The following is a 12,567-nucleotide window of genomic DNA, read 5'->3' as shown; positions in this document are numbered from 1 at the left end:
TTCCACACGTATGATGTGAAGGTACTACAAGATCCATCCACTGGACAAACATGGTTAAGGTCCACAATAAAGAACAGGGCATGGCAAGGACGAAATCAGAGAAATTCTTACTTTTATAAGGAGAAAAAAAAAAGGACAGGAGATGAAGCTCATTATATTGAGTAATAAAAATTTTGTAAGTAATTTTCAAGTCCTGAGTTCTGTTTTATGGGTTTTCCAGTGGATTTACTTTGCAACAAAACTGGTTTCTACACACCAGTCCTTGGGAAGAATCAGGAGCCCTGAGTTTGGGTCCACGCTTCCCTAGGACCAGGTGGAAAGGGTGGGCAAATATTCAACTTTTTTAAATGAAAGAATTCATCTTCTGACACATGGGAAAAAAAAGCTTAACTAGCCCTAAACTACACTGACATTACTAGAAAGGAAATAATGCTTTGGATGCTTCATCTTTTTCTTTAATCCACACATGTAATAGTCACAGCTGCAACCAAATAAAACGAAGGACGTCAGTCACTGGGGAGACTTTCTAACTCCAACAGCTCCTCAGACTTCGGTGGCAGCCACTAGAGGAGAACCCAGTAAAAAAAACAGATTTCAGATCCCACCGAGAAGTGCAAACCAGATGTGGGCAGAGAGCTACATTTCAGGTCTATAACTAGCAAGGGGAGATCTGAACTTTAGAAACATCATCCAACATCACTGCATTTGTCTCCTCGGCCACCGAAGGAGCCAAATAAAGGGTTCTCACAGCAGTACATGATAATATATATACTACACCCTTTGGAAACTATTTTTTTATACTGCATACATGTCAAATGCTATCTCACAATTAATTACTGGCAGGAAATTATACAAAAAAGTAAAATTGAGACATTTTCGTTAATTGTAGGTTAAATATGAATAAAAAATAACAACTGTGAAAACATCTACTGCAATCTTGCACAGAAAGGAGTTAGACGTAGCCCCCAAGTCTAGAAGGCCTTCATGCTAGTCCATCCATGCCACCAGCCCAGAGTAAGATTATCACAGTCCACTTGGGGAATGATGTCCTACACATCTAGGTTAGCAAGGAATGTGGAAATCAAGCCTTACAAGACACTACAGAATAATCTTGAACACTGACCTGAGAACAGAGAAAACCGTGAGGAACCAAAGTGTAATCCTGACCTACACACACTTAGAACCCGCGAGCAGGCTATGGAAGCTTGAAGAATGCCCCCTGGGCAGAGGTCTAGTGCCCCCTAGTGCATTCAAAGGAGAAATAATGTTTATTTCTCCCCAAACAACTACTGATAATGTGCTCCTATTTGTACAGATATTTTATCACTAAGTGGACCTTATCGTATTAATAAAAAAATGTATGAGAGGTAAGAAAAGCCTGACATCAACAAAACTAAGTATTATAATAGATAATGATCTGGCTGTGCATATCAATACCAACTTTAAAACTGCCTTTTACTTTGGAAAGAGGACACCTTTTCATATAGATCAATATTTATAGGCTCTTCATGATTCTCACAGACCCTCCTACTGGCTCAATGAAATCTTTGTAGTAAATGTTTAACCTAGCGGGCATGCAAACAGGAATAGTTAATATTTACTGAGTGCCTGACATATGCCTAATAGCTTAGATATATTATCTTTTGTAATCCTCATACCACCCCTGAAGAAAGTACTCCTATGATCCCCATGTTACAGATGAAGAGATGTGGCAGATCTCACAGCTACTACGTGACACTCTGGCATTGAGTTCTGTGGCCTGTGATTTCTAACCCCTATGTCACATATCACCTCCTCGAGTAACATTTGCTAGCTCTAGACCAGCTGTATTTTGAAATTATACATACAAACATCCACACTAGGTATATGTTTTTTTAAATTTAGAGTCAGAAAACAAATACTAAGTAATAACAACAAGAATAGTTACTGATGTTCACAGTGTCCTGGGCACTGTTTTAAGTAATTTACCTGTATTAATTCATTTAATCCTTAGAAACCCTATGAGGCAGATACCCAAGATCACTAACATAAAGATTCAAACCCAGATAATCAGCCCACAGAGTCTGTACTCCTGTTACATAATCTTGTCTCTCAAAAATATTTTTCAAACTACCTAAAACCCCCTTTTCTCATAGTATAAGCCAAAGAGTCAATAATCACCTCTTTAATCACTAAAAAATGAAAACAATTTTATAAGAGCAAACCAAATTCTAAAGCTTCGATTCAAATTTGTCTCAAAAGATTTCCTTCCCCCACCTCAATACTGCACAAAGTGAGTCAAAACTCATTCTTCACTGTACAGCTGCCAACTTTTTCAAGTAACAGTAAAAACACCTTAGCAATTCTTTTCACTACAAATAATCTGGGCTTAACAAACACATAGGATACATTTAATAAACAGACAAACCAATGCCTATGCCAACTCACAAAACAGACAAAATATACCGATCAACAGAAATTGTCAATTATTAGTAGCTTCAGGTCATATAGTAATAAAACGAACATGCCTGCTCCCAAACTCCAAGGAAGCCCTATATTCAGCTGCCTGAAATTCAAAAGTGACCTAACTGCTCTGCCTTCATTTTCACATTGCAAGGTCCACCAAGCCCAGAGTTCGGATCCGCGCTGTGAGGAAAAAGTCACACACCACATAGTTAAATCATTCTCAATACAGGGTGAAATTTCAATCTCAGGCTCATTCTCCACTTATTGCAATAACCACGAAAGAAATTCTACAACAGAAGCACAATGAGTACAACTTGATTTTTAAAAATATATTCAAGGCACCAAGCTGGGTATTTAATATAGTTTGCATTTCTGTAGTGCAATAGGTCTTCTATTTCAGACAGCTAAGAATCCCTTACAGATTAGTCTAATTTGCTAAATTGAGATACTCAGTGTTTTACTTTTCTTATCTGCCTTTTTATGGTCTATCTGGGTGGACTTAATTGGCACATCTGAGCAGATGAAATACCCTCAGTTAGGAGTCCAGATCTCACAGAGTAAATTAAGACTGATGCAGACAATTATGCACTGGAGCTGGGAATGAGAGGTGTGTGCAGAGCACGAAGCAGAATTAGTCTTCATTTGTGTCTCAGCTTCGTCATTTAAAAGAAGCCAAGATTCTAAGAAAACTCTTTAAGGGAGTAACTTTTTCTTCTCTTTAAAATATAGATTCCTGGGTGGGGGGGGGACACATAGGTTTATTTCTTGAGACATTAACTCCCAGACACTGATGGTAAGAACAATGTTCAAAGCATTAGGTTTCTTCATCAAATTAGGTTTAGGTTTCTTGATCAAATCTAAATTAAACTTCTAATAAATTCAAAATTTAGAGAGCAAATGGTTTTTTCAAAAAAAGTTACAAGCTCTACAATGTAATTTGGCCTTTGCTCTGTGCGACCTTCCCAAATGTGCTAAATGGCCGACCAGGGCAAACAAAGACCCGACTGAGGAATAAATGAGACAATCCCAGTGCAAAGGGAGCCGGCTCCGGGCGAAACAAGAGAAAGAGGCTCTGTGCGGACAGTAAGACGGAGACAGGCAGCTAGGAGAGTGGTTCTAGGAGGCATGGTCTTCAACAGCATTTCAGGCAAGGAATGGGACCCACAAAAAGTGTGGAGGTGGTCCCCATCAAGTGACGGCAGAAACCTGCTGCTGAAGCAATGCTCTTCTCAGTCCACTGCACTGACCAAGCTGGTAGATCACTCCCACCTGCCCCCATTCACCTTCAGGTCCCTTCCCCAGCCTTCTCCATGTATGCTATCTCGGGCAAATTATGTCAGCTTTCTGACAGGTTCCTGTCTCCTCAGGGGTTGTGAGGATTAAACCAAGGAGTCCACTTGACATGAAGCACTGCCAAGTAGTGCACATTCAGTGCTGCTAGCTACAGTTGTTCTCGGAGAACCTCTTTCCATCCCCCACATGCCACCCTTGCTCGGGTCATCAAACCCTCCAAATTTCCAAACCCAAGAGACTTTTTTCAACATTTATCCTACTTGGCTTGACCCCTCTAAGCATCTGAAAATGCTGAAAGCCTTTCTCTTCTCAGTCTCTTTCTCTTTTTCTCTTCATGTATACAGTCAAGCCCTCCAAACCAGGATCCAACTCGCCCCTGGCCACAGCAGCCCCAGGGCTCAGGAGGAAGGACGACGGAGATACTGTTTACTCAGATGATTAAGCCTTGCAGTGTGAAGACACTGTGTAAGATTAAAATAATGAATGGAGTCATTCAAAGTTAGTCATGTAAAATAAAGTAAAAGGGGGGGGCAGAAAAGAAAAATCTTTAAGGTTTAAAGGTATTTTATTAAATGGACTAGAAACCAGTTACACCAATAGGCCTCGTGACTACAGATGCAGGTTATACAAGACATGAGGCAAAAATCTATCCCCATCCACACCATACCTGTCGAGTCTTCTAGACTCCCTATAATCTCCCCAAGTCCCCATTAGGTTTTTGGTTTGGTTTCCATCACTGGGAGGTGGAGGCAGCTACATGCTGATTCTTGGCGCCACCTTGTGGTCACATCTAGATATAGTCCATTCCACCCAACTCCACAAATGAAAGGAAAATGACATTTACATAACCCTGTCCTGGCTTCAAATCCCAGCTCTACCTCTTAACGGTGAGATTATAAGCAAGTTGATCAACTTTAATAGGGCATGAACAAACGTTTGAACATCTTACTATAACTCTAATAACTGAAAGATATGTATGCACAGGATCAAAGCCTGGAATGAGATGTAGACGAGTAACGTGAAAAACAGAGGCAGAGGTAGTTTTTTTTCATCTTAATGTTATCATAAATTCACTATAAAAAAAAAACAAGGAATCACCAAAAGTGCAAGGTGGGGAGTGTGGAAAGCCTTCAATCCATTCGCAGGTAACAACTCAAATGGGTTTCAGGCTGTGATCTCAGCAGCTTGGCCTCAAGTACCTGATAATCTGAGGAGACTCAGGCACCACCCACTCAGGAGTCTGTCTCTGACACTACTGGGCTTCACTCACTGAGGTGGGAGTGGAATGCGGGACGGGGCAGATTTACTGCGGCAGCAATACCAAGCTGACTCTGGGCTAGAGGAGAGAAAAAAAGCATTTCATTTTCAAACCCCAACATCCTTACCCACAGTTCCTTCCAACAGCCTCAAGGGCTTCCTAAGTGGGAACACAGCAAGGGCCTGTAATAATGAAGAACGCCACCAACCTCGCCTCAGAATCAGCGGGAGCTGGGTCAAAGCACTCACGCAGTGCCCAGCTCCTCCCACCCCTGACCTGCTGCCTCAGACACTCCTGGCTGAGTTCTCAAGATGCTTTCCAGGTGATTCTAAAGCATATGCTCTGATAAGAAGCAGATGATCTATTATGTACAGCAATCAGCGGAATGAACTAACCTCAAATTTCCTCTTCAAGCCCTCCCTACATAAACACACTGTGCAGGATATATATAAAGAGGATTTCAGAGAAACAAATACAAACTGAATCTGCCAAAAGCCACAACCTCAAGAAGGAAAACAGTGTATAAAAACCTATTTATACACACCAAGTAGTTCCCAAACTTGACAGTGCATCAGAACCACCTAGAAAGCTTTTCAAAAATTACTGCTTGGTAGCCCCACGCTAGACTTCTTGAATCAGCACCTCCAACGGCAGGGCTCCCAGGTGATCCTGCAGTACCAGACCAGAGGCTGGGAACGTCTGCTTTAGTCTATGCTCACTGCCAAGGAAATACAGCCTGTCAGGTTAGCAACTTAAACAATAATGTCTGGCAAACAGAAATAGAAAAAAGAGCTTCAGGGTATGGGTTTAAGTCAAAGTCTAAGCACTAGCCCTAGTTGTGCCAGCAGGAGACAACACTTATTTGGAAGTGCAACCTCCTCAGGACGTAACCTGACCTGCAGCCCAAGCCTGACCCGAGCACTGCTGACCGCTGCCGGAGAAGGAGGCCAGAGCTGGTGACATTTTTTGTTTGTTTGTGCTGTAAATCAAGGTTGGCAAACAGCTGGCATGAAGCTGCTGTTTCCCCGGGGCCCCCATGCCCATGGCAGACATCACTAATGCAGTGCAGCACTCTTTCCCCAGAGTCCAAACAGGGCCTCAATCTCCCCCTGAACAGAATGCTGCTGCCCAAGATGGGAGTTGTCCGGCAAGACGAGGGCCTGTGCCCTGCCTGTCCTACAGCGGATGGCTTAGAAACCAGGCATCTCTGCAGACCACTTGTCCATCACACCACTGTCCAAGGCAATCCATATGAGAAATAATGTGCCTCCAAAGCAAAGCAAGTATTTTCCCTCAATAATCTGCACCCTAAGGTCTATTTCAACATATCTGAACTACTCAACAGACAAGGCCCGATGCTGGTACGGATCTCCTCCACAGTCTTCCCTGAATATCGGTCTGATTCGTTCTTCCCTTCACACTGGTTAGGGCCTATTGGTGCCCATGTCCGCTAAAAGACTGCAAATTCCTTGCCAGAAACCCTAGTCCTGGTCCTAGAGTGCACACAAGCATCCATGCATCGAGAGCAAAGTGGAAGCAATGGGAGTTGCCTCTTACCTCATCTGGAAATCAGCCAGAAACACTGAGGTAACAAGGACTGCTGATCTTTGATCACCTTGAGGGGAAAGGCGCACATATGAAATGTCTGATCTTCTAGGCCGCCCTGACCTCTCCTGGCTGTACAGACTGAATAAGATAAGGAACAGCTAAGTGTTCACCAGGGACACCTATTGCTCAAGCACTGAACGTGTATCATTCCTATTAAGTCTTCATTTGGCTCCCGGAGCTCCCAGACCCTAGCTTTCTAAAGCAGCAATGTATTTTAAGAAAAGCTGAACTTCACAGCTAACAGCAATACCCTAATAGAAACTCTGCTGCTACAAAATGAAAATTAAAAAATAATGGATATTTTCTAGGATTTGCATACTAAAGACATGAGTAAGAACCGACGGAATATGTACTTCTAAGAACTGCCTCATCCATCCTGGGACATTATCAAAGGTATGAAAATCAGGGAACATCAATGAGGAGATAGCCTCCAAATGCAAATTAGTACAGAGACAGAAGCAGGATACAAATGTGAAAAAGGCAAAAAAATATATGGGCAGTTTAAAAAATGGGTAACACTTCCGAGACTGATCTGAGGTCTTGGGCTAAGTCAGAGAAAGTAGGATCCTAAGTGCCATTATCCTGTTCCAGAAAAGGTGAAGCTATAGAAAAGGGTTGATAGGAAATTAGCACTTGGCAACAGCTAAAAACAAAGATACCTAGTTGGGACTAAGCTAGAGCTAAGGAAAGACCTCCGATGCTCCAGCTGAGAGAGTAAAGGGGCTGAGATCTCTAGGAGTGACTCACTTTCACTTCCGAGTCTAAATGAGCATTACAATTAACAAGGCTATATCCAGTACAAGTTCAGTAAAAGGCGCCCGGCCTAGGTACATATTCCTAAACTCTAACCATAAAGAAAAACTCATTTTCTATGTTGCAAACTCTACGGCGCTTTATTCTGATCACCCGTCATCAAACCACTGCTAAGATAAGGGAGCCTAAAGTTGTTGTTTTTTTTGTTGTTCACTCAAGGAAATACGATTATAATTTCAATATGTATACAAATATCAGCAACAAGAAGTAACAAAATAAAAAAAGCAAATGGCAGTTCTAAAATGTTCTTAATAATGCTTCTCAGTCCCGAGCCTTTTCTTTTACCATCCCCCAAACCAAAGAATACCAAAGGGGATGTAATATAAACATTTCAATGTGCTATCTGCAGTTTAACAGCCTTAATAACTGTGGCCATAAAATTTTAAGAGCTATAGTATTTTGGTGGCAATTAGAGTTATTGATATTTCTGAAATTCATTTGAGATTTTAATGTAACTTCAGCAAAAACTAGCTTTGATATGGCTTTGGAAATAACTGTTCTACAGTCTTGAGATTATTAAGAAAAACGTGTTGCCATGAATTTAAACTACACCCATATTTAAAACTCCATCAAAATAAACTGTTTCCGATCAAGATACTAATACATTTAAAATAAATTTAATATTGAATGAGAAGAAAATATTGTTCCATTTACAATCAATATGTTGAGATTAACATTTTTATTAATTCCCTACAGTTAGCTAAGAAAGAGATGGACACTGCTCAGGGTTCAACAGTATCCAGCCATATCCCTCCAATAGCTCTACAGATATTAAATGTGCAAAATAAAGTTAAAGTTGCAATGAGAAGTAACAAATGTAAGCCACTCCTCCACTATGTTACATGAGCTCTACCACGGCCTGAGTGTAACAGCTCTCAAGAACTGGATTTAGGTCACAGGTCCTCAAGCTCTGTGTGAAAAGAACTATGCCACATCTGCTTTTAAAGTATGGTAATGTATGTGACAGTCTGGATGTGGGTCATCAGTTCTAAATAACAGAAGGAAAACATATCAGGACAATCTGCATTCACGAAGGTCAGTGGAAAGCTAAAAGAAACACAATAAATGAGGTCTCCCTACGTAGAAAACAAGAAAAAACTGTTGAGGACTGGGAAAAAGCCATCCCGGGAACAAATACTTAAAAACTAATCTGTTAAACAGATTCCCTTTCCCTTGGACTTTCTTAGTGCTGCATAAGCTCACATGGGAGGCCGGAGATGTGGCAGGGTCGTGCTCGGTGGGCACACCGGGTACCTGCAGCGTTCAGACTGTTTTTTAGGGCTCACAAAAAATATGTGGCAACCGACTTCCCGAAGGAACACGATCACCTTCCCTTTCATCTTATTTGCAAAATCTAGTGAGAAAGTCATGGAAAGAAAAGGCAAAGTCTGGGGCGCCTGGGTGGCTCAGTCATTAAGCATCTGCCTTCGGCTCAGGGCGTGATCCCAGGGTTCTGGGATCGAGCACCACCACATCGGGCTCCCTGCCCCGCTGGGAGCCTGCTTCTTCGTCTCCTACTCCCCCTGCTTGTGTTCCCTCTCTCGCTGGCTGTCTCTCTCTCTGTCAAATAAATAAATAAATAGACCTTTAAAAAAAAAAAAAAAGCCAAAGTCAGTGTGCAGCATCAAAGATGAGAGTGAAAAGGAAGGGTGGGCTCTGCATGTGAAAGGTCTTTCTGGCAGCATGACAGAAGTTTGCAATTCTGTAGGGGGCTACTTTCTCAGGACAAGGAAAGAGGGATTTAAGAAAAACAAGCTTATTCTTTCATACATAAAGCTTAAAATTTCAGCTTTTTGGAGGAGAGTTCTGGACAATTACTTTCCTGCTTCAATAGAAAAAAACCAACCATGCAGCATACACCACACAGGCCAGCCTTTTCCTCTTCCTGACCCTGGCTACAGGTGAGCTCTCTGAGCGTAAAGGCATACGGCTCACACTTCGGTCCCTGGCATGCCTCTTGCCCCGGCCCTTCCCCTAATCTTTTCTTCTGAGACTTGCGCCAAATCTGAATGAAGATAGAGAAGTTAGAAGCATTAGGAATTAGTTCCACTGGGGACTCAGGGGCTCTGCTGGTTCTAGGAGGCTAAGGCTGCAGGAAGTCCAACCCTTGGATAAATGGGGGCCTAATACACTAGGCTGAATAGAACTCTTATTTAACAAGCAGGGCAACCTGTTTACAAAGTGCAGACTGACCTTAACCGCTGCTTATAATAATCTTCATCTCCATCATCTCGGCATCTCACTACTTTTCGACCTCCTCCTCCACAGGCGGCTTCTGCTTCTTCCCCAGAACTCGGAAAAAAGTCATCCTCAATCTCCTGCACCATGACTTTTTTCTGCCGTTTCCGGTGCTTGAGCCCAGGCTTCAGTTCATAGTCCGCGCCCTCTCCCGGCAGTTCGGCCCCCTCTGCCTCCTCCAGCTCCTCCTCCGTGGGCAAATACTCGGACTCGTCACCCTCAGAGTTCCCCTCCGCCTTTGCCCTTGTGTCAGACTCCAAAGATTTCTTTCCTTTTGGCAAGCCCACCTTCCCCTGGAAATGAAGAGCCCTCTTCCGGAGCTTCTTGAGGTGCTTTTTCAAGCGCTTATCTGTTTTCGAGAGAACTTTGCTTGGCTCATTTGGTTTGTTTTCATTGAGTGTTGCGCTCAGTTCAGAAGTGACCGAGGCCGTGGTTTTTCTAGCTGCTCTTTTATTACAAGCTTGCTTCTTCCTTTCAAAAGACAATTTTGCTTGATCTGCCAAATACTTTTCAAAGCCTGATGCTTCATTGAGCATTAGCTTTCTAGGCTTTTTCTCCTGTTTCTGAGGGATCTGGGTTCCAAAAGGTGTCATCTGGCCAGTGCGGATGAGCTCTTCCCAAGCTGTCTCCTGGACAGGCATGAGCATGCTGCCGAGACAGGACGGCCCCGGTTCTGAAAGAGGGAGGACAATAATGCACTGGGCACTAGCTTAAACCTTTCCAAGAGTACAACACAAAAAGTCACTTCTTCAACGAACAGCACCCACGATTAACTCACATTTTAAAAACATACCACGGATGGGGGCACCTGGGTGGCTTAGTCTTGGGCCTGCAATTCTTGGTTTCGGCTCAGGTCATAATAATCTCAGGGTTGTGAGACTGAGCTCCATGGAGGGCTCCGCACTCAGTGCGGAGTCTGCTTAAGAATCTCTCCCCCTTCCTCCCCCTCCCCCTCTGCTCCGCCCCCCACTCACATGGGCTCTCTCTCTAAAAAAAAATAATAAAAATTTTTTAAAAATTAAAATATACCATGGATGTATTAAAGCATATTATATAGAGAGAAGGGAATAAAATTTATTATAGCATTCATCATGCCAAACTCAATATACTTCTATTCCAGAAGGTGAATTCTGAATAACTTTTTCTAAAATAATGCATTATAAATATACTCTCTGTGCAGCCAAAGAAACACCTACTCACATGTAACATATAGACAAATGTGTCTGTTTCCTTATCAAAGAGTAGCCCCCGAGGAAGCAATCTCCCAAGTTTCTATGTCACCTTGAATACCAGCATCCACACAGACTTAACATTCAAGAGACAGTAAAACTGAAAATGTATAAAGAATCAACATGTACCTAAATAGGTAAAACATAAATGTCTGCTCTGCACTGCCCAATATAACAGTCACCATGTGGCTATCCAAATTTAAGCTGAAAATTCAGTTCCTCAGATGCACTTGCCATATTTCAAGTGCTCAGTGAGCTGTATGGGGCTAAGGTCTACCACAATGGACAACAGACAGCATTTCCATCACTGCAAACAGGTCTACTGGACAGCACTGTGTTAGATGTGCAAAGGGACAGAACAGAGGACATATATTGGAAGGTAGGTCATAATAATATAAAGTCACCCAGAAATCTCTGAACTTAATCTCTGGCAACATTACCCATAGCCAAACACCAAGGTAAGTAAGGCTGAACACAAGGAATCCATATTCTAAAATCTACATTTCTTATAGTCCAGTAATACCGCAGCCAGTTTTTCACTAAACTTGCAGTGAAGAAAAATACGCATCAGAAAGTGTACAAATACTAAGTGCACAGCTCAGTGAATTTTCAGAAAAAAACATACCTGTACAGCAACATCCAGATCAAGAAACAGAAATTACTAGCACCGCTAGATGCACCCTTCATGGCACCTTCCAGTCTCTACCCCACCCCAAAATAATGACTGCCCACACTGTTAACACTATAAGCAAGCTGTTTCTGGCTTTGAGCTTTATGTAAATGGAAATGTTTGTACACTTAGCTTATTTTGCTCAACATTATGCTTGAGATTCATCCTTATCGTTGAATATAGTTGCAGTTGTTAATTTTCATTGCTGTTAGTATTCTATCATATAGCTACACTATGATTTTTCCATTCCACTGTTCATGGACATTTGGGTAGCTTCCAGGTTTTAGTTACTATGAATTATACTGCTATGACTACTCCAGTACACATCCTTCGGTAATACATTTATACATAATTCTTCGGGTATGTTAAGCTTTAGCAGACACTTCCAAATAGTTTTTCAAAATGGTCCTATTAATTTTAAGTTCCACCAACAGTGTTTCAGAGTGTCAACTGGTCTACATTCTTGCCATTTTAGCTATTCTGGGACGTGTGTAATGGTACCACTTTGTGGTTGTAATTGGTATTTCCCTACAAACTAATGAACTAGGGCACCTCTTCATAGATTTACTGACCTTCTGAATAGCCTCTTTTGAAGAAAATGTTCGAGTCTTTAGCCCTTTCTCGAGAGTTCTTTAATACACTCCGGATTCCTGTCCTTCAATTAATACATGTGTTGCAAATATCTTCTCCCACTCTTTAGCCTGCCTTTCCACTCTCTTAATGCTGTATTTTGAACAGAAGTTTAGTTGTGATATAGCTCACTTATCAAACCTTTTCCTTTACTGTGAGCATTTTTGTGTCTCATTAAGTCTTTGCCCCAAGATCATGAAAATACTTTACCATGCTATATTCTAAAAGCTTTGTTTTACCACTCACATTTATATTTAAAATCTCTGTCATTTATTTTTGTACATGATGTAACAGGCCAAGATTCATTTTACCTCCGTGTGAATCAACCCAGCACCACTTACTGAATAACTCAGCACCACTTACTCAAAAGATGGTACTTCTTC

The 12,567-nt window shown here is 41.9% G+C and overlaps 1 protein-coding gene across 6 annotated transcripts in view; it reads right to left on the bottom strand.

The window, feature by feature from the left end:
• ERCC6 (ERCC excision repair 6, chromatin remodeling factor) overlaps nucleotides 1–12,567 on the bottom strand; it is a 72,355-nt gene that overhangs the window by 50,128 nt on the left and 9,660 nt on the right. For all 6 annotated transcript variants that reach the window (XR_015724779.1, XM_087862938.1, XM_045809895.2 and 3 more), the window contains one exon: nucleotides 9,611–10,328. Coding sequence is in view for 5 of the 6 variants with exons in the window: in XM_087862938.1 (XP_087719064.1) it covers nucleotides 9,611–10,328 (718 nt within the window). In the remaining variant the exon portion in view is untranslated. The remainder of the gene's footprint in view (nucleotides 1–9,610; nucleotides 10,329–12,567) is intronic.

This window comes from Ursus americanus, chromosome 6, assembly GCF_024610735.1.
Source record: "Ursus americanus isolate L20-20 chromosome 6, mUrsAme1.1.p, whole genome shotgun sequence".
Lineage (NCBI taxonomy): Eukaryota > Metazoa > Chordata > Mammalia > Carnivora > Ursidae > Ursus > Ursus americanus.
This window is presented reverse-complemented; position numbering and strand designations above follow the sequence as displayed.